This window comes from Notothenia rossii (assembly GCF_949606895.1).
Source record: "Notothenia rossii genome assembly, chromosome: 3".
Taxonomy (NCBI): domain Eukaryota; kingdom Metazoa; phylum Chordata; class Actinopteri; order Perciformes; family Nototheniidae; genus Notothenia; species Notothenia rossii.
Genome location: NC_136901.1, coordinates 32,447,372 through 32,471,596, shown reverse-complemented (window position 1 = coordinate 32,471,596; position 24,225 = coordinate 32,447,372). Strand labels below are relative to the sequence as shown.

The following is a 24,225-nucleotide window of genomic DNA, read 5'->3' as shown; positions in this document are numbered from 1 at the left end:
ACTGTTCAAGGGACTGACATTGACATTGAAAGGGTCACTACATACACATATCTAGGTTTTATTATTGATCAGAACTTATCTTTCAAGTCACACACTGAAAATGTTGTTATAAAATTAGGTTTCTCCTTTCAGACAAGGAAACATTTGATCTCTGCAACGTTTTTACCAGTATTGGATTCTGGTGATCTGCCTTACATGAATGCCTCTGACCAGTGCCTAAAGAGTTTGGATACTGTGTACCATTGTGCATTATGTTTTATTACATATATATATATATATATATATATATATATATATATATATATATATATATATATATATATATATTGTGAGTTTTGGAATAAATATGCACTTTATGAAAATTATTAGTTGGTTACTGTTAGGAAAAAACAGTAAGGTTAATACTGGATGTTTGTTACACTTGGATATGTTTTCTGTAACACTTGTAAAAGAATTATTCTCTAGTTTATGCATTTGAGTGACTTGCAGTTAATGCTCGACATTCAATTCAAAACCTTTATTTATCCAGGTAAAATCCCATTGAGATCAATGGTCTATTTTTCAAGGGAGACCTGCAGCAGTAGGTTCCACATGAAGACATAAAAACATAAACAACAGAACAACAAAAGCACATCATACAGCAAAAATTACAGGGATTACAATTTACATATCTATCCACATGTACAGGTACCAACAGCATCTGACTGTGGAGCATCCAACCGAGCTTTAAAAACATGTAGTGGTACCAGCTTGGTAATTTTACATTCTTTTTGCAGACTGTTCCAAGTTAGTGGAGCTGCACATCTAAAAGCTTTCTTCCCTAAGACAGTCCTAGCACTTGGCACATTTAATAAAACCACAGCATGAGATCTCAGGCAATAAGTACTTTCAATTTGCCGAGAGATCAGGGAGCAGATATAAGATGGTACTTTATCCAACATGGCTTTGTAAATGAAAATGTACCAGTGACTGAGCCTCAGTACAGTAAGTGATGGCAAAACCGCCTTGGTTTACAGTGTACAGTGATGCGTAAGTGCTTTACAGTTTGTCACAAATCTCAGTGCACTGTGATAGTAAAACCTTATTGTGGTGTAATTATATATCCAAAGCAGTCAGAAGTCAGAAAATCATTAGTGATGTTTAACCACTCAGAAGACAGCCCATCAAAATGAACACATTGGGACCTTTCAGAGAGGTAGTTCATGTTCTACATATAATAACGGACAAAGTAAAGAATGAAGTGTAGGCTATGTTTAAATGTTCGGAATTTGACCTTGTATGATGGTCCTCTTGAGTTGCCGTACAGCCAATGGCGTACAGCCATTGCTCCGTTTTCATGTTTTTTTAACATGTTTTTCACAAACATTTTCACACGCTAGGAGCATAGGAATAATTCAATTCGGTTCGTCATGATCTGTAGATGTGATTTGCCCCTGAGCACCCCTGGGTAAATGATCGTACAGCCAATCACAATGCGTGACGTTATTGGTAAGAGACGGCCCCCGAACACATATGGTACCCTGACCACATCTGGTACCGACACTGTATAGGTCGGCGTCTGGGTCCGGACCGCGGTCCGCCTGTTGCCGACCCCTGCCCTAGATCTAGTAATTCTACTCAAAGTGCAACCGATTGAAACATTTTACTTTAAAATGGTTATATTATTATTATAAATTCAAGGCTAAACATAACCATTTGTACAAATAAAAGAGTATCTAAATACAAGGGGTGTCTACAGTTGTGCACTTAAGTCTAGTTTATGTTACATTGTCCTTTTTTTAGATTAACTTTTTGAGATGATAAACTCTTCAATTATCATTATTACGTCTGTGTGTGTGTGTGTGTGTGTGTGTGTGTGTGTGTGTGTGTGTGTGTGTGTGTGTGTGTGTGTGTGTGTGTGTGTTAAATCTCATACCCCGCCCCGGTTCATTGCCCTATAAGTACCAGGCATTGCAGTGGGTGCCATATATAGACTTGACAAAGAAGGCTCCTTCCTCAAATGCAGGCAACCTAGAAAATATAAAAGATGAACTGGTAAAAACCCCATAAAGTTTCGAAACATTTGTCAGATTAAATATGGTCAGAAGGGAAGTTAAATAGCAAATCAGTTAATTGTGTTGTTTACAGACTTACAGACACTTGCACTGAACAAAAGGGATCACATAAGGTCATTAACTTGCCACAGGTGTGTAACCAATCGCATTAACGATGTGAAACACCAACTGAAATAAAATGAAGCATCATTAATGTTATTTGTTACACCTGTTCTATGCTGTTACATAAATTACCTACTTATTTACTCAAGTTATAAGTAGTAAAGTGTACTGCACAAAACACAAAATACTTGAAAAAAGTAAGTTCAATATTCAGTGTCATTCTGGCTTAGCCTACCTGTTTGTTCTCTATTGTTCGCTAATTTTCTTTTAGTCAGGTATTTTGGGTAATCAAGTGCTAGCCAACATTTTTAGTAATTTAATTAAGTTATAAGTAGGGCAGGTTGTAAGTTATACATTGCGTCTATTTTGCTGTTTTGGAATCAGTAGTGAAAAAGTATTTAATTGTATTATTCAAGTAGGTCGAATTATTTAGCACACTGCTTCAGAGACACTTCAGGCCTGTTTTGTAACTGGGTGATTCTCTGAATCGGGTGCCCTTTGTGTCCCCCAAGCTTACTTCAAAGATTTTAAATGAAAGGAAACTATAAAATGTATTTTTAAAGCACTGAATTAAAGGAACAGGGTGTTTTGCATTACAATGTAAAACTAAATAGCCTATATATATATTTTTTGTTTTATAATAATTAGTTGTCTTTGTAGTGGACAACACACATGTTTGCATGTCCTCACTAAGCATCATCACATATTAATTGAATATTAAACAAATAACAATTGCCAATTATACCAACCTTTTGATGCTAATATAATCATAATGTGTGTGTACTTTAACTGAGAAAAAAAATATCTGAAAAAATACATGAATTATTTCGTCCACCAGTTTGTTTCAACCCCCTATTAAATTAATGGATCAGTCCATGTGACATCTGCATTGAGGGAGTGACATCACAGAAGTCTCTATTGAGGAAAAGGCGGCAAAGAAAGGCAAGTGTCCGTGTCATTTCTTACCAATATTTCATTTTTTTATTGTCAGATTGAGATTGTCAAGCTCAATATTTCAACTCTGTTGTATGAATGACTTATAGTAAACAATTATTTAGGACAAATTAAACAATAGTTTAGCAAAAATATTACAATTTTATGATGTCCTTAAATTCCATGTGGTGCTGTCTTAGCATGGCTACTTTTTGCCAAAAACTTCAACCCCTTCACATTTTTTCAAGGAAATTCCTAGTAATTATATATATGTTGTGCCTGAGGTGGGAACATTTGTTTTCTCAAAGTTTTAAGTAGTCCACTACCAGATGTTATGATCAAAAATGCAAAAAATGTAAAGACCTAAAAGGCACCCGATTCAGAAAATCACCCAACTATGATAAATTACCATTGTATGCTAACGTGAAGGTACTTCACTACATTTGAGAGGGGGAAAAAGTGAAGTATAAACCATTGTTTGACACGATTTTACTTTAGTTTTTAGCTAACATTTACCGACAACTGAAACGTTAATGTATACACTATACACAGGTTTTACAGTTATACGGTTATACAGGTAGGCTACAGAACACAAGGCCTGCAGCTTTCAAGATATTACCCCAGACTATTTCATGATAAGAGTCCGATAAGGCTTCATCTATTTTTCGGCAGAATAAGTAGGATTACCTAACTTTGTATTTCTATACAATGTTTGGTTAATACTTGGAGTTGTTTCTGTATTGAATGTGCCTGTCATTACTGGGGTATTGGCGCCCTCTCGTGGTTGGTGCTAACACTGACAGACCCGCCCACTTTAGTTACTGCTGCAGTTAATAACATGCTTCCATTCCATGATCCAAGTCTCCGTAGGCGACAGCCAATGCGATACTAGTTAATTGATAACTCTAATATTTATAAAAGGAAGAAGTAGACCGAAAACTAAATAAAGGTCGTATGCAAGGACGCACGATCCTAAAAGTGGGAGGGGAACATACAACATATTGATAGGAGGGAGGAGTGACAGCAGCAGAGCGGCGACGAGGAACAGGTTAGGGAGAAGCCGAGAGAAAAAATCCTCCTTGGACCCTTTATTGGACAATTCCCCCCCCCTACACCTTGGATTTATTGGTTTTCACTGTTATTTGTCTAATTGGGACTGATAAGTAACCCGCTGCAAGAGAGGTGAGAAGTCTGCGTTATTTACATATCTTGTTCTTGTCAAAACGTCAAGGATCAGAGGGGTTTATCTGGGTTTAACAGACGTGTTTTGCGGAAATAGAGAGGGGAGGGCTATGAATGTGGGTTAAAAATTGATCTATTCAAAGACACTTGTTTTTAAACCTTGTCTTAACCGGACCCCTGCTTCTGCTAAAACATGTCAGACCCATTATTTTATAAATAAAAACCTGCTGCTTCAAGAACAAACGAGTTGCCCTTTAGTTTCCATCACATCACATGGTGTTTCTGGCTGAAGGACAGACTGGTCTTATGAACTATGTTGTAAGCCGGTTGTAAACATGCAACCATTATGAAAAAACATTCTTAAAGAATAATAGAAGTCTCTTCACATGATTGTGGTTAAATGTTGCTGGATTGTTTTTCATTGTCAATTTCTGTTTATGTGAAACCCCCAACTTTTCCATCCCTCCCACCCCCTCCCACCCCTACCCCCCTTTCCCTTTCATTCCTCCAGTTTCCCATAGAGACTGTGGGACAGGACAGGGAAGTACAACCTCCTTTACTCCAAGCCAAGGGAAGATTCATCCAACTCTTCGCCATGTCTGCTCCTGGTAAGAAGCTTGAAGTGTGGAGCAACTAAGAAGTCCTTTCAGATCTGTAGTTTGAATTTGAAGGCAGAAAATGTGAAGATCATTAGCTTCTACTTCAATTTTATAACAGTTTTACATGTTAGCTTAAGTACTTCCTCTTTTTTCAACCATGTCATGATTTGCTGCCGCTCTGGAAATGATTAGGTGATGAAGTTGAAGTTTCCATTAGGCCTTCCCTGAGCATCATTTTGACATGAAAAGGCAACCTGTTCAACCCGCAGATTCCATACTGGGGGTTTTAGGAATGTTATCTTTGCCAAATTGGTGAAATCTGAAATAAATCCCCAGAATGCTTTGCACGCAACCTGAGTTGAAAAACATGATTTTGGCCGTTGGTACAGCATACTCCTCCCTCTGGATGGAAAAGAAAAGTTTAGGAGGTGAAAAGGTAACATTGTGTGGGTGTGTCTGTTTGTGTAAATACACAAGGGCTGCCGTCCTGCTAACTTAAGGTTTAACATTTGGGTTCGTTTCCTGCTAGGAAAGGAATGTTGAAAGAGGTGGGGCAACAACAAGCCTCTAAGTTCACCAAGCAGATTACTCATGTCCTCCTTTTCACTCTTTAGACATGGCTTTAATCCACATTTGTTTTGAGATTAAACATCACGTATATTAAACGGAATGCTAACCTATGACCATGATATTAATCCCACTACGAAAAGGACTTTTAAGACTGGTTTTTGATGGACTGTCCTGCTATGACAACAAAAACCAGTCTGGTCAGCTATGACACTGACTCCAGTGCATGGCACAAAGATAATGCTTAACATATGGTGTCACTATGACTAGTCACACATAGGAGTGACTTAGATTGGGGCGATTTAAAGAGTCCCTATTATGCTCATTTTCAGGTTCATATTTGTAGTTTGTGCTTCTACTGTGACATGTTTACATGCTTTAACGTTCAGAAAGTGATCTATTCTTCTCATACTGCCTGTTGTGTGAAGATAAACAAAGGTAAAAGACAATACAGGACTGATACAGATAAAATAAAGGACAACAATTAGATGAGTAGACTACATATCCATGGTAAACAAAATAAGCAGAAAAGTAAGTGCACATGAAATAGTAGTTAACTGCCCCGAAACCCCATAGCCCCCCGCCCACTCAACAGGTTTTTACCGTTGAAACTGCCTGTTGATGTGCTCCCCTGCAAGTGCTTCCTCTCTCCTCTGTGGCTCGGGTAATAAGTAGCTTATTGGCTCTGCGGTAACAGCAGAGAGAAGAGGGGATGATCCGCAGTAAACACGCACTCTCTCACACTTGCGAGCACAACGCGCTGCTATCAGGACACATAGATCAGGATTTCCTCCGTGTATACCACCGTTGTGTTTGAATTAGCTGTGTTTTTGTCTACAGCTTTTCATTTGATTAGGTAAGAACTTGCACTTGTCTGTGACGTCTGATAACAGTTTTTAGATACTTGTGTTTTTCTGTGTAATTCTATCCTTAATGTATGTTATGTTTGTGTTTATAATGTTGATTTTTATTTCTTGGTTTTGTTCCTAGTTTGAGTTATTTTAATCCATCTTATTATGCTTTGTTAATGTTCCAAGGTTCAGTTTGAATGTGGTTTCCTACTGTTACAAAACCACGACTCTGTAGCTTCTTTAAAATATTCGTATTACTTCTGTCAAAAGACTGAACAGGATCATTCGTTCGATGAGTTGTGATGTCATGTAATGATTAACCTGATATCAAAGTATCTTTTTCCCAGGTTACCCAGGCCCTTACAACAACCCACCCTACCCCATGGCTCAGTACGGCGACAAATCGGTAGCCCCTTATCCCGCTCATCATGGGGGGTACGGAGACCCCCATCAAGCCCCTCCACCAGGCTTCAATCCGGGCTACAACCAAGGCCCGCCTCCTGTCATGTATCAGCCTGGCCCTGTCCCGGAGTACGGTGCCCACCCCGGAGCCATCGCCCCCGCCATGGCAGCTGCGGCCCCTATCGGCGTGCCCCCGGGGCTGGAATACCTCACACAGGTAGGAGGAGGAAATCACGTGGAAAAACTTAAATAGCCACTGCATTTCACTTGGACACCACACCTTAACATCTGGAATTTGTACTCTGGAAGTCTCATAGTTATTCTTGATAAGACACCTGTTGTGGCCTGAGGGCTCCCTATTGTTAGCAGTTGTGAACAGGTCTAGAGGGAACATCCAAATCCTTTTTCACACCTGACGTTGAAAAAGCTGCTGTAATTGGTTAATCTTCTTGTACTGCTTAGTTTATTGCACGTCTCGAGATCTGAATTCAAATCAACAGTAAAGTTACAGTGGATGGTCATTTAGTAAATGACAGTAAAACAGGTTATTTGGCTTTAGTTTGAGCACTTAAATATCAATTATTATTCCCAATACAAATATATTATGAACTCACTCATCACAACCTTTCAAAGGTTTAAGATTATTGTCTCACAAAACTGTAACTGTACGTTTCCTTATTTGTACATACTAACTAGGGATGCCAGTGATTATTCAAATATTCGTTACAGTCTCCATAATCGAATATTATTTTTAAAAATCGATTTTATTTATATATATTTTATTATTATTTATGTTTTTTTATTTTTTTTCTGGCTTAGTTTCAACCAAAATATAGACTAATGCTAATAATAGTAATAGTATTAATAATTGTAAATGGTCATTGGTCACACCACCAGTTTGTTTTACTGTAAACTTGGAGGAAGCCTGCGTGCAGAGCAGACTGCTGCTGCAGCACGCTACACACCGCCCCCGCCCGCACCCCCCCTCTCCCTCACAGGTTCGACTAAAGATGAACAAAGCGGCAGGTAAAAAGAGTTCCTCCTCGTGGAACTACTTCAAACTTACAAGTCCAAAGGAAGTTAAATGAAACAAACATGGAATTCCTTTTGTCTGAGTTTTTTTTCTTTCTCTCCCGCGGGGGGGGGGGGGGTTCGAATAATCGATTATTATTCGCCAGGGCTGCCGAATAATCGATTATGATCATGGTCAGTTTCTGGCAACCCTAATACTAACCTACATGTACTCTTCATCAAACAAAGACACAGCAAATAACTATTAGTGCTCTCAGACGAAAAAGGAACATCATCTGTAAACACTGAGTTTGCATGGGAAAGTAGTCAGCCCCTCCTACTGTACATGACTAAGCTGAAACTAGCATTGAGTCTGCGGCTGATGCTAATTCATGAAAGAAGCTGCTTTGCATTGCAAATAAGTTATTATATAATCGCAATTTCCTCATATTTTGTATTTTGTTACCTGTCTGACGCTGTTTCTCTTGTGGTTTTAGATTGACCAGATCCTGATCCATCAAAAAGTGGAATTACTAGAAGGTAAGATTTGTTTAGTTGATCCATTCATGCGGTATCTACACTTGTCACTTTGTACTGTGAGCAGCACATAACCCTCAGCAGTTGCTCAGCTTTGGCGAACTTTAAACCTCTCACTATAAATCAAATGATAATGTGCCACTTGTCCCTGGAATTCCTTACTTATCTACCCTTTGTTATTCACTGTTTCCACCCGTTTCCCTTTCTCCCGCCCAGCATTCATCGGGTTTGAGACCAACAACCAGTACGAGATAAAGAACAGTTTGGGCCAGAAGATCTACAACGCCAAAGAGAAGAACGACTGCTGCACCAGGAACTGCTGCGGCTCGCTGCGCAGCTTTGACATGAAGATAAAGGACACCATGGACCGGGAGGTGATCCGCATCATACGGCCTTTCCGCTGCGTCTCCTGCTGGTTTCCCTGCTGCCTGCAAGAGGTCAAAATCACTTTTAATAGCCTAACCTTATATTGATGTATCACACCAAGACCAATATTGAATCAATAGTTCATTAGGATTACTCACTGATATCTTTCTTATCATAGTTGCTCATAGTGTGCCAAGATAACGTGTTCCATTAATGATGTTGTTAATACCTAACCTTATTGAAGTCCTAAAGAGTTTCCAATGGAAAATAACTTGATAATTCATAATCAAGCTTTACTGGTTAGGACAAAAAAACACCCAGGAAATCAAAACAAACCACAAATTGCTATATTATATATATATTTTTTTGCTAACAGCCTTTTCCTTTAGAAACAGATCTTGGCATTATTATCCCAGATTTTGAGACATCTCTCGCTGATATTTCTTCTGCCACATCCTTACAATGTCAATGTCATGTGCCCAGAGCATTCAACATGCATCAGCAATTAGGCTTTCTGGAAACAATGTCCCGTGTTGCGCTATATTCCGTTTTAACGTCCACTATTTGAACCAACAGTCCCATTAGGAAACTGTTGATGCGGTGTGTAATGTGGTCATCGGGTAATTTCTGGCAACTTTTTACCCCAGCAAAGTTACAAAGCCTCTAATAGCATTGACTAAACATACACATCTGCTCGCTCATAGCTCTCAGAGGCTCATATTCAGAGGCTTTTGTCTTGTGTTACTGTTGAGTTTCTGAGTGGCGCTTGGATGTCTTTGTGCATCACTGTGCTCAGGCAGGGTTTTGTTAAGACTATGAATGGCCCTTTGTCCGTCCAAACTATCTCCTAGACTCCCCCGATCCTCCGCAACGGCTCTGAGAAAGCTCTCTCTCAGTCTAATCTCATCTCTGCTAGTATGTTCCCATTGGATCGAACCCAAGCTGCACAAACAGCGGTTCTGTTCAGACAGGAGCCATGTGAGATGTGTTACCTTTGTAACGCCACAATGAAGCAGTGAGAATCAATTATCAATCCTGCTGTCCTGTGTGACAAATTGAGGCACGATAACCCCGTGATGTTGTATTTATAGCTGTCAGGAAGCCTTTTCAATCCCTCTGCGATAACGTTATAATTATATGGCATGTTTGTATTTAATTGTGTTTGTGACCCACAGATGGAGGTCCAGGCACCGCCGGGCACCACCATCGGCTACATCAAACAGGACTGGCACCCCTGCCTGCCCAAGTTCTCCATCCAGGGACCTAACAAGGAGACCCTGCTGAAGCTGGACGGGCCCTGCTTCGCCTGCAACTGCTGTGGGGACGTCAACTTTGAGGTGAGGCTATCTGACCGTTTTGTTAGAAAAGGTCAAGAACGCTCATATCTGTCCATTAGATATGAAGCTACAGACAGACCTTTGTACACAGCAAGGCTAGCTGTTTCCTGTTTTGATTTCAGTATGCAAAACTTAGCTAAACTCCCAGTAGCTTCACATTTATCAGAAAAAGGGATCATTTATTCTTATTTTGGGAAAAAGATAAAAGGGTAAACATTACACACATCAATGGTTAAAAGCAAGAAGCAGCATGGTGAAAAGTGAACATATGAAAGTGGTTAAGTAGCAGACAGTTATAAGTATGGTTAAAAAAAGGTGTATATTGCACATAGAATTGTTATCTTACCAACATGGGTGGTTTCAATTTCTGTAAGAAAGTGAGTCTAATTCCCCAAATATTTATTTAAATGTACATATTGATACTTTTAAGTTTTGCACTTTTAGTAAATAACATTATAGGATGTCAGTATAGTTCGCTTGACAAGCCGTCCTTAAGAAGTTGTTCTCATTCCTCTGCAGCTGAAGAGTAAAGATAGTGACAAGCCGGTTGGTCGCATCAGTAAGCAGTGGAGCGGCCTTCTGAAGGAAGTCTTCACAGACACGGACAACTTTGGCATCCAGTTCCCGCTGGACATGGACGTGAAGTTGAAAGCTGTTCTCATGGGCGCCTGCTTCCTCATTGTAAGTAACTTGGTTATTTTGATTTGAATAGCAGCAATTGTTTTTTAAATATGTGTCTAAAGAGGTCATTTCCTTCTGTGTTGCCAGGATTTCATGTTCTTCGAGAAGGTCGGGGAGGCCAACCAGCGCAGCTCTGTGTTCTCATAACAGGGGAAACAACAGCATGGGAGCAATTGACAGTTTTGCATTCACAGTTAATCTACTTGTATGTAGATGTATTTATTTTTTAAATCATTCTGTCCATCAGATTCCAGCCAAAATGGTGCCCACACACACACACACACACACACACACACACACACACACACACACACACACACACACACACACACACACACACACACACACACACACACAGACCAAAACCAGCTAAAGAACTCTGACTCCAGATGCCTGCCAGGGATTGTTTTTTAAATATTTCCAAACTCAATGATACTGCGCCATGTTGCTCATGTTCTTTACACTCCATACAGTGTGTAGTTTGACCATTTTGAATGAATGAGCGTACCTCCAGCTGAGATATTATCTCTGCCAAAAACAGTCAACCTTACCCCTCAAGTGCCTACAAAAATACTAAAATAGTGGATGTCAACATGTGTTTAGATGTGCTTTATGCTACACTGGCATTAACATTTCATATGGATGCCTTATGCTTATCATCCCACTTTACTATTTTTTATGGAAACGAGCAATAGATTTATGGAAGTGCAATACCGTTCTGGCTGTATACGCTGTATTAATTGCCTTTTATATTTAGCTATGCTATCTGCTATTTTGTGTTTAATGCTAATTAGCTAATTATAGCATGCAAATGAGCTAACTAAAAAAGAGAACATGGTAAACATTATACTTGCTTTATCTGTTAGCATTGTGAGCATGTTAGCATGGTAGCTTTAGCTCAAAGCACTGATGTGCCTTAGTCATTTTATAAGTTAACAAAAGCTTTATATAAAACGTAATCATTAGCAAGAATATATGCTCATTATTTAGTGTGTATAGGGAAGTGGTGGTTATGTTAGCAGAAGGATGGGAGCATGTTTTTATTATTAACAGTATTTACCAAAGTGCTCTTTCTTTCTCTCAAAGTGAACATAATCAAATTGTAGAATAGCCTACAGTGTCAATGCTCTAATGCTCCCTCTGTGGTTAGCTGGTTGCCTTGGAGACGGAAACCACAGCCAGACCTTGCCCTCCTATTCTCCAGATGTCACTGCCTTGAATATTCACGTGAACTGAAATGGGAGAGTGTAGGTTAAACAGGGATATCTTGAGAAAAGAAAAGAAAGTAAATAAAAGGCAGAAACTGAGGTTAGTGAATATTATTTTGACCACACAGTGGTTGGAAAACCCTGGTCATTGGCAGGTTTAAGGAAACACGTCGGGTTTCCGTAATTTTTCTAGGTTAATGTTTGGAAATGGCTGCTGGATGCAAAGCTTAGTATGTAATTGTTCTTGTGAGATAACATGGGTGTGTCTCCAGTGAGGCTTGTTGCCACTAGTGCTCTCATGTATGTACTGTGTTTTATATGCGTGTGTGATACCCTCAGCCTTTGAGCTTGCTGACCTTTGATAAGGAAAGGGAAAGGAGCCAAAGGACGTACAGTACCTTCACTGTAATTACTTTTTTGTGTGATGTTTAAATTGCTTCTTCTTTGGCATCAGTTTCCTGTTTCTATCATAATTCTATACAATTGATTTTATCAATATAATTTTTCTACAGATCAAAAGTACCCTGTCCTTTAAAAATAAATCATAAACCATTGAATCCATTGTTATGTTGTTGTGTCCTATCGCTACACTTATTGTCAGGGAGAGTTTTGGGAATGCTCTGTCCAAAGACTAAATGTGGAACATCTGGTTTCACATGGAAAAAATGATTCAAAGGGAAATCCCGTTTCTAATTCTCTGCAAAACATCAGCCAAAGTCCTGCTCTGCTTTAGGTACTGGGCAACATGCACATAGTGGTGTCCATATCAGCTTCCTTTATCTATCCAACCTATTTTAGATGCAACAAAGGGTAACAAACCTCCTCTGGTCACATATTGAATATCGTACAGCTCCACCCTCTGGGAAAATATGTAAAATACAAGAAGTGTGGACATGTCCATCCAATGCTGCTGGGAAATAACTCAAATAAAATATAATTGAGGCTTACAGACCTTTGACCTTGCATTCAGGAATATGTAAGGCTTTATATTTAATAACACAATAAAGACACTTAATCTCTCTGAAGACCAGCTGGCTCATACATCACACAGCAGCTGAGTACAAAGACAACATAATCATTTTATTTAATAAAACAATAATTTCTAATACAATATGTACACATTCATTAAGATACAAAAAAGTATGTTCACAAAATGTGCTGCTGGAGAGTATCATTCAAATACAAAAACAGTGAGCCAATTTCTGCTTAATTTTTTCATTTTACATTGAAAGACCTTCACTTTTATATGACCTCCTACCTGTTCCCGCGTCGAGGTGGTCAATGAAAGGTTTTTTTGGCAGCTTCCAGTGCCAGAATTATTGCTGAAAATGTCAACCATCTCAGGAAAATCAAAGGTAAAATCAGCCAATAAAGAACACTTTAGACGCGCCTTTCTGCGCTTATTTGCGCTCGCTCCCTGTCCCCGGGGCCCGGCCTGTCGTCCCGGGACCAACGGATCAGGTATCTGCTGGCCAGCTGCAGGTTCCACTGGTATCTGGAGAGGACCCTCAGACAGTCCTCTCTGGAGCACAGGCTCAGCGAGTACAACTGCTCCAACTGAAAGACACACATCAAGGGAAAATGGATCAGGAGCGGCTATCAAAATATACCTTTGTAGAGACATGAGTCCATTGACTCTGCCTTCATTTATGGAGACAAAGCGAACAAAACCAGCTGGTTATCTTTCTGAGGGTTCCAGGCAGGTTTAATTTCTGCCTGGACCTCACGCACCAGCAATCAATTGCAAAAACTCAGCTCAGAAAATTGCACACAAGTTCCCTATTGATGATATAATGAGCTTAACTTTGAGAAACACAAACACTTCAATATGCAAATGATTTAGTTAGTTGTTTCCAATTGGATTTGATCCCTGCTTGGTATAGAACTTAAATGATGTGAACCCAACCCTGGCCACAACCCCCCTACCCATATTCCAGATAACCCCAAGGTTTCATGCAGGACTATTTAAATTGTTATTTAAATATTTAGACATATGCAAAATTATTATATAATACAAATATCTACATTACAACACAAGACCCTTTTGCATGATAGAAAGGCAACTGGTGCATGTCACATGTGAAATACTGTACTTTGGTGGGGAAAACTCCCTAATGAAATGTAATGACCAAATCCAGTTGACATGCAGTGAGTTATATTATAGGTCCCCCACACCCAATTGTTCATGCAGCTTTGTATTTCTATATGTGATAGTGTACTTATTTCAAGTGAGTCATTTTGAATTGAGGCTTAAAAATGTTCATTTTTCCACAGTAATATATCACTAAGTTTTGCCTATTTTATATTTCAGTGTATTTTCTATATTGATTGTATCTCTTTATTGTTTTCTATGGGCTACTGATATTTCCTTTAATATTGTTTATATTTGTCATTCCATGTTCTGACCTTGAGTTGTTGCTCAGCTCGCAGCGGGTTCCAGTCACTACGGTGAAGGGCAACATGAACCTCTTCAAGGGTCACTCCGTGAACTGCCTCCATAACCTGGGAAGAGCAGAGCAACAACAGCATTGCTTCATTTAGAAAACTGAACACGTTTAACACAGAAAAGCAAACCGATTATCCTGTCAATCAGCGGTTTACCTGTGCGGTGAGACTTTCTCTTGTATTCTGCACATAAGGGGACTTGTCTCTCTCTCTCCCTCTGTCAGGGTGATCATCCAGCTGGGGGGTGGAGCGTGTCAACTGGCTCATCTTGGCCAGGTTGGTGCCTCCGATGCCCTGTGGAGGTGGTGGTGGGGGTTGAGCTGGAGGCTGGGATGGAGGGACCATGTTCACCTGGGCGGGCCATGTGGTGCCCGGCACTGGGTGGATTGGGGGTTTCCTCTGAGGTTTCATGTTGAAGCGGTTGAGGTTGGGGGGCGGGGGGCGTGGAGGCGGGTTGACGCTGGCCTCGCTGAAACGCCGGGGGTCCTGCTGCATCAACAAATTGTGAGCTGGGGGCATGAGTCTGCCATGCTGATCCACTCTGAGCGCGCCCACAGTTTGAGATCGGGGGCGGGATCCACCCATAACGGACTCTAAACTAAGAGACAAACCTGAAGACAGGGACAAAATGAATTTTTTTAAATTATAAAGTAGTTCTCCTAGCTGAGATTGGATGTGGGAACGGATAGACACTAGAGGGCAGAGTGGATAAATACTTCCTGGATGGATAAGATGCTTATAGTGATAGCATAACAAACAGCTACAGCCTTCAAAAATACAAAATTAGAGTGTGTGAAGAAATAAATGGACAAAAAGCGTTATTAGCTATATGTAAAATAGTTTTAGAGGGGAAAACTTCTTATAATAAAAATCTAATATGTTATCCTATGTAACAAAAAAAAATATTCTCCCATTCTTTGTATTTCCACAAATTAAATAAACTAATTTTGATTTTATACACAAACATTAATCTGTTTGCAACTTGCAAATGATTTATCTAATATATCATATTCCATTTACTATTTCTATTAACGTTGCACTGTTGGAGGAGCCTTACGTTTTTCATTGCCATATCTACATTGTAGCTAACGGGCAAATGACAATAAAAGCCTTGAATCTTCCATCTTGAATGAGCCGTTGCTTCTAGTGTAACCTTAACCCCTGAATGCTCTCAGTGTCAGCTATAACATATTTCCCAATTCATTTCTGTAGAGCATATTTTACAGTTGATGTCATCACACATTTTAGAACATTGATGTTTGGATCATGATAAAATGTCTCTGATATGTTCGTACATCTTGCAGCTTCACTCACTCCATTCCGCAGCCGCTTTTTTATTTGCATTCCCTACCTGCCATATTCCTCAGATTGGAGCCCTCCTTCTCCCTGCAGAGGCCTGTCCTCCAGTTGCTGCACAGGTCAGAACAGTACACACATTAGTCAGACAGCCTCACACTAACTTTATTGTTGACTGACAGCAGGTCAAAGTTCAGCGCTGCACTGTTGTTAGCAATAAAACACAGTGACTAATGGGCCTGAGATGGACGTTCTATTTCTGAAGCTGGTTATGTAAAGGGAACTTGGAAATCACAGCTAACAACTCTTTTTCTCAGTTTTGAAGTCTTTTGTAGGGCAACCAATAACTGAGGAAAAATGAGGCTACAAAGGAATAAAAGGCACGCCCACACTAAACAGTTTACAGTATATTGTGAAAAACAGCCAGTCCAGATGAATCTCTGGGCCTTTTCCTCTTGTCACATGGTGTCATGTTATCAGCAAGTAATTTGACTCACTGTCTATGAACATGAAAAAGAAGCCTATATGAGATCCTGACTACTTTATCACTTTGCTGAGTCTGTAAACTATCATTCCTGAGTCATTTTATTGCCATGTAAGTTCCAGTTTATCACATACTTAAATGTGATCCCTGCAGTCAATTCAAAACTTCAACACAAAGTACTTTCAGTTTAGCGTCAATAGAGTTTGACAGCAGACAATTTTGATCACTAAAGAACAACGATGTGAGTTTTTGTTGTTCTTCAGAGCAGATTTTGCACCATTGTGTGATCGGATATTGTTTTAGACGAGAGTAACGAATAACTGACTTGTCCAGGTTCTCAGGTGTCCCCCTGCAGAACTCAGGTTTGATGTCTCCATGAGCGACATGCAGCAGGCTGCCTCTCAGCGGGGTTGAGATGTAAGGGGTGGAAGTAGGGTTGGATCCATTGTTGTTGGCAGCAGCAGCAGCAGGGGGGGCGGCAGGAAGTGACGGCACGGTGAGACTGGCAGGGAACCAGCCCACTGTCAGGGTCCTCTGGTTCTGACCCTTCCACTCACACAGCTCCAGACTGCACAGAGAGAGACAATAGTTGAACAGAAACAGCTTCATTTGTTTAAAGTGAACTTTCACTTCTACTATAACAGTGGAACAAGTAGGCATGTGCCTTAAGCTTGGAATTAGAAAGCATAAGATACTGGTAATACTAGATCGAGTAAGTCTGTGGCAACAAAACCCCTGAATGTAACTTCACTTTTCATTTTCTAAGAGGATAGATGTGTTCTTTTTTTCTTTTTAAAGTTACAATATCTGGATTTAACTGGCAGAAACTGTCCGGTTCCCAGGAGGATGCATGTGATGTTGTGTTACCACCAGACTTCCTTAACTTCTCTAAACCGTACTTTAGAAGAGTTAAAGGCTAAATAACACCTCCATTTACAAGTGTTGCAACAATTACTGTAATAACTGGACTTCATGATTAGATACACAAAAATATATTGCATACATTGATTAATAAAATGCTTAATATAAATGGCTTGAGCTTGAATAATTCTGTACCGCTGTGTGTGTATTTTAATTTAAAATACACACACTTTGTTATTAATAACAATGCCTACAGAGTTGAATCGTGGTATATTATGTATTCTTACAGCAGTTTATTTTACTGGCACTAAACACTAGCACTCTAATTTGACAGAGGCGCGTTTCAATGCATGACTAGGGGCCCTTCCAGAGGCTGAATAGCAATAAAGAAAGTTATGTTTTGAAATACTTATCAAGGTGTATTTATTGCTGAATGAAGATTTCTGCATGCAAAAAAACACCAGCAGACTGTGGCACAACAAATATATCTTAAGCCTGGATCTGTTCTGCAAAGAAACACTTTATAGTGTCATAGCTGCTCGACTTGTTCAAACAAACAAAAGCAAAATGTGCTCGAGTTACGGCTGGAATGCCATTCGAGAGGCTGATTCAAATCCCTGTTTCATCTTAACAAAGGCCCATTGTGCAGGTCAAAGTTGTTCCTTTACTCTTTAAGTCCCACCCACCCATGGTCTATGACGGTCACAAGGTCGTTGGGCACAAGTGCAAGTTTTCTGGGTTCAGCAAAGTCTCTGGTTGCTTGCACTTCCATTGGTTTAGCCTGTGAATACAGACAGAGGAGTTGAGGGCAAACATGCATAACATATAAGGTTTCTTCCAATAAGAGTTGATCAATAGTCCCTCCACTGATTTATTCACCGGGGATATTAAGCATCACATTATTATGCTGACCTCTGACGCCATAGTGATGAGCTGTGCGAAGTTGGGTCTGTCAGCAGGATTGCAGGCCCAGCACTTCCTCATGACGGCGTACAGTTCTTGGGGGCAATCCGGCGGTTTCTCCAGACGCTCCCCCTCCCGCTCCACACGCCACAAAATCTGGATTAAAGAGAGAGTGACTGTCAGCTAAAACTGTGAGTCACACAGTCATCAGGGCGGGGACACGCATTCCACACACGAGGACAAACACGCCGATCGGCATGGATACAAAAAAACAAAAGCATGTTCACATGTTGCCGACAAGCGTGTACCTGTCTGCCTGAAAGCCCGAACCACGGCTCCTCGCAGTAGGTGAACATCTCCCACAGGGTGATGCCAAACATCCACACGTCAGAGGAGTGGGAGAAGGAGCCGACCCGGAGACTCTCTGGAGCACACCTGCAAGAAAGAAGTAAATAAAGACGTGATTATAGAGAATTTTAAAGAGGCCCCATCATGCTTTCTGGGGTTTCCCCTTTCACTATGCAACACTTGCCCTTCTGTTGGCTAGCGCTCCAACACATTGTACGCTAAAGGGTGGGATATTTCCGACACATTTCTAAGCGGTTGACCAATCACAACAGAGCCGGCTAGCTAACCAATCAGAGCAGACTGGGCTCTGGTGTTGGACAGAGGGTGGAAAGAGGTGCTGCAGCACAGGCAGTGTGAGAGAAATAAATACCTTTTTGAACATTATAGCAGGTAAACATGTCACAGTAGAGGGACAAAATACAAATATGAAACCTTAACATTTCCTCTTTCAATGTTATCTCCCCCTCCAGCCCATTTTCTCAACACTCCTCACCATGCAAATGGTATCCTCCTGTGTGCTTTCATCACATAGTGGTCCTTCTCTTGGCTCAGGCCTCTCATCAAGCCAAAGTCTCCGATCTTCACAATCTCCCTGGATGACAGCAGGACATTTCTTGCAGCCAAGTCTCTGTGGATGAATCTCCTCATCTCCAGATAGTCCATACCCGCTGCGATCTGGGTAGCAAAGAGCCAGAGACGCACCAGAGGGTACTCAAACTGACGGGAGCGCAGGGTGTCGTATAGTGAGCCGATGGGGGCCAGCTCTGTTACCTAGAAGAAAGAAAAATATGCGATTGTGTATTGCAGCCTCTAAAACATCTTAGTTTGAATAGATCCATATACAGTATGACCTCAATGTTAAAACATCACATGAAAACATCTTACCATCTTGAGGGGCTGTGTGAGCACCACACCGTAAAGCCGGATGATGTTGGGGTGGTCCAGGGATTGCATGATGGTCACCTCTTGGAGGAAGTCTGTCAGTGTCTCTGTCTGCCTGGACATGCTGCTCCTCAGTGACTTTACTGCTACAGGTAACTGAGAGGATGGAAAAGAGACACAGGTTCAATCCCAATCCGGCATCTAAACCCACAGCCTCCGCTTTTTCACAATAAGGCTGCGCCATGTTAAAAACCAGAGAGTGTTTGGGACTTCCAGATAGGGTGTAACGGGACATGGTAACCCTCTGAGAGCAAGACCAGACTTGTCATTTATCACTATCCCTTTCCCGTCAAGCATACTCCCGGATTAAGACTGTCCCCGAGTTTGAGTTACGAGTCATAATGCCTTCTTTAACAAACTGAATGCCATTTTAGCCTACATAATAGAACAAAGTGCCGATAGACACTTAAATACTCTTAAGTGCTATTTTCTAAGAGAACAAAAGCTACATGAGCTGAGGAGAATTGCGAAAGATGCTTGATAATTATTGGGTTTGTAACTTCCAACTTTGTGAACAATACTTGAATCCTGCACACACACCTTTACCAACACTTAGTTGATTTTAAAATCACATCACATGTTCAACAAAGTAAATAAAAAAGCATTTTCCTTTATCCCTAAATAAATGCATTTGATATGTACTCATACTGTATTGGCATGCAAGCAGCAATCAAACATCACATGTTCCATCTATCTCATAGTACACTTGCAATGGAGGGTAACTATCTGTAGAAGATGTGACAGTATCTATCAGAAGGAATTGCCCAAAAAGTGTTAAAATGTGTCTCTCACCACTCTCCCATTAGGCGTGTGCCACTCCCCCCTCTTCACCACCCCAAAGGAGCCGGAGCCCAGCTTCTCTGCCAGAATCAGCTCGCTGTCCTGGATCAGACTGGGAAGAGCCCGGCTAACTTCCTGAACCGGACCGCCCCCACTCCACTGCTCCCCTCCATCCTGAACTCGAGAGCTGGCCACCTTTATGTATCATTAAAGGAATACAAACATATTACTGATAACCATGCCTGATTACATGTAGTTCTCACACAATATATATCAACTTTACATCAAAGATATACTACATGTGTCCGACCTTGGCCACCCCCGGCCGTCCTCGATTATTTGTCTTGTAGCCTTTCAAAGCGTCCCATAATCTTCTTTGTGCTGAGAGAAAAAAAGATATATAATTATATACAACATGCAATACATATCTGATTTCAACAGGCTTTACATCTAAAGTAAATGTTTTACAACAGTGAATACAAAAAAAATTGTACTGAATAACTCTTTGCAATCTAAACCTTTCTTTATCTAGTGGAGAGAAAAACTGTGCCAAAGGGGACATCTTCCTTGTCTGAGGAGACAGATACCTAATGATTTGAACTCGTATGGATGTTCAAAGGAAGCAATCTTGCTCACCAGGTTTGCTGATTCCTATGTGCTCCAGGTCGGACTCCTTGACGTAGTTGAAGTGCTCGATGCGGGTGATGTTGAGGCCATCTCTGAGGCGCATGTAGAACTTCTCCAACTGGACCTCTACCAGGAGATGGTACAGCCATTGAGTGTCCTGGTCCATCAGCATCACCCGACCCACCCGCCTGCACGGTCAAAGGTTCAACGTCAATTATAACAACTTTTGCGTGTTTGTTGTTGATTTAAAAAAAATAATACTTTACATTAAATCTTTGGTATTTGGTCGTTGAAACTCTACGATAAGAGAAATCAAGCCCTGAATCACATCGAACTATTGACACAATAAACCAGTTCTCTATTTCAGTTTTCCTCGTCTCATTAAAGAGCTTGTTTAACAGTAACCCCCTTGGGCCTTGTTAGGTAACCATGGCAACCTTACACAAAACGGTTGATGTGGGATGCCGGAGGGGGTTGGTGTGCTTTTAGCTGTGTGCCAAAGTTGTCAGTTTGTATCCCATGAGAGTCCTGTGTACTCTTTACAGCTACTACAACTTATTTGCATAAGTTCACACTTCCAAACAGGCAGTTCACTGACCCAATGAGAAAACAAGAATAAATTAAAAAGTTCCTCTTTCATTAGAAGCATGTACTCGTAGTTTCATCATTAGTGCTGGGAACTTATTTGTGACTAACGTGAACCGCAAAGACGATGACACTGCAGGGAACATGAACAACTGAGAGGTGGAAACTAGCTTGCTTATGGTTTGAGGGCAGCAGTCATTCAGGATCCTGTTCACACACAGCATTCATGTAAGTGCTAAACATATGGTGTGTTTGACAGCAGCATGACAGCTCTTTTTGTAGCTTCATTTTCACTTTAAACTTAAATATATTTTTTCTAATGTGCAATCTTATCTTTTAATAAGCAAATTCCAGTGCCTTTACTCAGAGGTGCAATAGCGAGAATGAGTTTGCACAACTTCCTTCATTGCTTAAAATGAAAATGTAATACATCTTGTGTTGGTTTCGGCTCTAAGTGTTACTAGAGGGTTGTACAGCAATACACCCAATGCTTATCAGGCCAGCAGGTACGATTCAGGGAAGGCCTTCAGTATTCCCCTGTCAGCTACCCTGGGAACAAATTAACAACATGCTAAACAACTAGCAGAGCCACATTGTTTGCAACCATTGGGCTCGTTCTCTAGGCCAACTGATGCTTTAAAATCCAGAAGTGTGCAACAGGGTACTAGCCTGGGCTTGCATTAGTTTCTAGGGACTACTCCCAATTAATTCCCGAGTCTTGTCTGCGGGTTATATTCAAATTCAGAGGAGATAGATGGTAAACAAAGAGACCTCTGTGATCATTCTCTCTATGTACAGAGTGATCAATATTTAACCTGCCTGGCAGCTACTGAAAAACTCTTGCAGCCTAAATGGCATGTGTGACCAAGCATAGCTATTTAGTTAATAGCTTAATTTGCTAAAAAGGCAGGTGTGGAACTTGCTTGACTTTTATCTTGCACAACATTATCTGCAACTTCAATATCTGCACTGTTGTTTATCCAATAAGAGTGGAGAGCCTTTGTTTACACTGGTGACGGCCGCTTCCTTCCAATAACACATGGAGATCAACCAGCAGTGACCCACTTGACCCCTTAAGTCACCCATGAATGAACAATGTCACAGATATATTACTACACCAGTGTGCCTCTTTCCCAATATACTGTGTGTTTCTGCATGTACAGCAATAGGAGTGCAGTCATGAGCAGAATTGTTTTAATTAAATTAAAATAGCAATACTGCAATGTAAAATACTGCATTTAAATAAATACAAGGTAAACATATCTAAATGCATCAGTAAATTGTACTTATGTATAAAGACTAAAGGGTACTTAATTCAGCACAATAGCCACTCGATGATATGCTACATTTCGGGATTTATTATTAATGATGGATTACTGTAATCCATCATTAATAGTAGCAGGAAGCAGCATTTTAGTGTTGCAGGTAAAGTGATTTATGATGGTTTGGTAGTTTGATCCATGATAATGGATCATATTTTATTAACAAATGAACACCATTTCTGTAGCCTTTATAAAAACAATTAAACCTCAATAAAAACCAGTACTTTTAAAAATATATATTATTAACACAATTTAGTGACAGTTTTTTGTCAATGCTATAAGGTATTCATTTAATATTTCAGAGCTTTTTGAAACCAAATATGTTGATATTCTTTCTGACATTCGCATCTCCTCGTAATTCAGAGTCCACAAAAACCTGGTCACATAACTCATTTTACTCACCGTTAATCAAAATGTGTCAGATATCCGGTAGGCTAGTTGACACCTATGTCTTACACGCCCGAGGCAAGTGATCCATGTTGGCGCTGAAACCTCCAGAAAAGTCGACGGAGGCTTTTCCCCACAAATCAAAACTCTTCTTTCAATCCTAAACTCTCTCCAAAAAATATATTCTGGCAGTTGATATCAACGTTTTTGTACCGCGTTTCTTTGAGGCACTCGAAGCGGGTTTGTGAGATCTACCTGTGTGTTTTCAGCTCTTTTCTCCGCCTCTCTGCAGTTTCTTCACTGACCACACCTCTTCCTGACTTTCTCACCTGAGCTCTCAACAACAGCTCAAACTTCCAGACCATATGAAATGACCTGCACATGTAAAAACGTTACCTAATGACATAGCCTACGGTACGCAGAACACAGAGTATCTACGTCACTCATTAACAATGAGTCAACAGGGTTAACCTCACAGGGAAATGACACACACATACACATTGTGTTTAGCCTGTATTTTAAAATATTATACATTGTCATAAAGTCAAGAAAATATAGCTAATAAACTCAAGGGTAGGCTATACATGTAAATAAGCTAGTTGGGCAAGCCTACATCTATATGCTACCAACCAAACTAGCTTTTAGGTGTATGCTACCAAACTAAAACGAAATACTTGTTTATTACCAAATGTAACACATTGCTAGTTTATTGTGTACACCATTATCGCATGGCTATATTTACATTGCACATATTGTACAATGTGCTAGCTAAAACTAAATGCTAGTTTATCTGATAGGCTACACCAAAAGTAACAAATTGTTAGTTTATTGTGTGTACACCAATATTGAATGGCTTTATTGTCATGGCACATATTTTACAATGTATGCTACTAGGCAAGGCAAGTGACTTTATATAGCCCATTTCAACACACGGCAATTCAAAGTGCTTTACAAAAATTAAAGACATTAAGAGCATTAAGAAACATATTATGAAATTACATTTAAAAACACTAATTTAAAAGCAATGAGTGCTAGCAATGCTAGTTTTCGGGTAGGCTACACCTGAAACAGTTTTAGCTATTGCACCTTATTAGTTTTAGTTTTAATGAAACTAAATTAATCAACCTTTCAATAAATACTTTCATAAAGTGTATTATGTTACGTTTATGTAAGAAATGTGTGTCAATTGCACTGTATGGTCATTTTGTAGGCTGTATTTGTGATCCAAATGACCCCTTTCATATAAATAAGTAAAACAGTTCAAAAAATAAACATTAGACCTGTAACCTCCATTGCAGAATGAATTATTGTATTGCAGCTTTATTAGACTGCATTAGTTATAAGCCAGAAGTATAATGAAATAGGAAATTGAGTAAAAGTCTCTGAAGTGGGTATGATGTGTAATGTTTTTGGCC

The 24,225-nt window shown here is 40.1% G+C and overlaps 2 protein-coding genes across 4 annotated transcripts; one reads left to right on the top strand and one right to left on the bottom strand.

The window, feature by feature from the left end:
* Positions 1 to 3,044: 3,044 nt before the first annotated feature.
* On the top strand, positions 3,045 to 12,387 carry LOC307033109 (phospholipid scramblase 2-like). 3 transcript variants are annotated; one of them, XM_079671394.1, is made up of 8 exons: positions 3,045 to 3,098; positions 4,783 to 4,879; positions 6,636 to 6,907; positions 8,199 to 8,241; positions 8,455 to 8,675; positions 9,780 to 9,941; positions 10,461 to 10,622; positions 10,710 to 12,387. In XM_079671394.1, the coding sequence occupies exons 2-8, from the start codon at positions 4,867 to 4,869 to the stop codon at positions 10,767 to 10,769; spliced, it is 933 nt and encodes a 310-aa protein (XP_079527520.1). In that variant the 5' UTR covers positions 3,045 to 3,098; positions 4,783 to 4,866; the 3' UTR covers positions 10,770 to 12,387. The 3 variants fall into 3 exon arrangements, with proteins under 3 accessions (XP_079527520.1, XP_079527519.1, XP_079527521.1); XM_079671393.1 differs by lacking the exon at positions 3,045 to 3,098 and adding an exon at positions 3,900 to 4,271; XM_079671395.1 differs by lacking the exons at positions 3,045 to 3,098; positions 4,783 to 4,879 and adding an exon at positions 6,130 to 6,293.
* Positions 12,388 to 12,889: 502 nt separating this feature from the next.
* tnk1 (tyrosine kinase, non-receptor, 1) lies at positions 12,890 to 23,192 on the bottom strand. Its single transcript, XM_079671368.1, has 14 exons — positions 22,826 to 23,192; positions 20,526 to 20,704; positions 20,200 to 20,270; positions 19,902 to 20,084; positions 19,053 to 19,205; positions 18,661 to 18,938; positions 18,128 to 18,254; positions 17,829 to 17,975; positions 17,603 to 17,697; positions 16,381 to 16,623; positions 15,627 to 15,685; positions 14,432 to 14,886; positions 14,237 to 14,332; positions 12,890 to 13,387 (listed from the first exon to the last, which is right to left on the bottom strand). Exons 2-14 carry the CDS (start codon positions 20,686 to 20,688, stop codon positions 13,211 to 13,213), a joined length of 2,247 nt encoding a protein of 748 aa, XP_079527494.1. The 5' UTR covers positions 20,689 to 20,704; positions 22,826 to 23,192; the 3' UTR covers positions 12,890 to 13,210.
* Between the last annotated feature and the right edge of the window lie 1,033 nt (positions 23,193 to 24,225).

Excerpts from the sequence above, each read along its gene's own strand:
- tnk1 (XM_079671368.1), bottom strand. The coding sequence starts at position 20,688 with ATGCTGATGGACCAGGACACTCAATGGCTGTACCATCTCCTGGTAGAG. Across the intron at positions 20,271-20,525 it reads CATAGGAATCAGCAAACCTG|CACAAAGAAGATTATGGGAC; the intron begins GTGAGCAAGATT and ends TTTTTCTCTCAG. Across the intron at positions 19,206-19,901 it reads ACACGCCTAATGGGAGAGTG|TTACCTGTAGCAGTAAAGTC; the intron begins GTGAGAGACACA and ends CCATCCTCTCAG.
- LOC307033109 (XM_079671394.1), top strand. Across the intron at positions 8,676-9,779 it reads TTCCCTGCTGCCTGCAAGAG|ATGGAGGTCCAGGCACCGCC; the intron begins GTCAAAATCACT and ends TGTGACCCACAG. Across the intron at positions 9,942-10,460 it reads GTGGGGACGTCAACTTTGAG|CTGAAGAGTAAAGATAGTGA; the intron begins GTGAGGCTATCT and ends ATTCCTCTGCAG.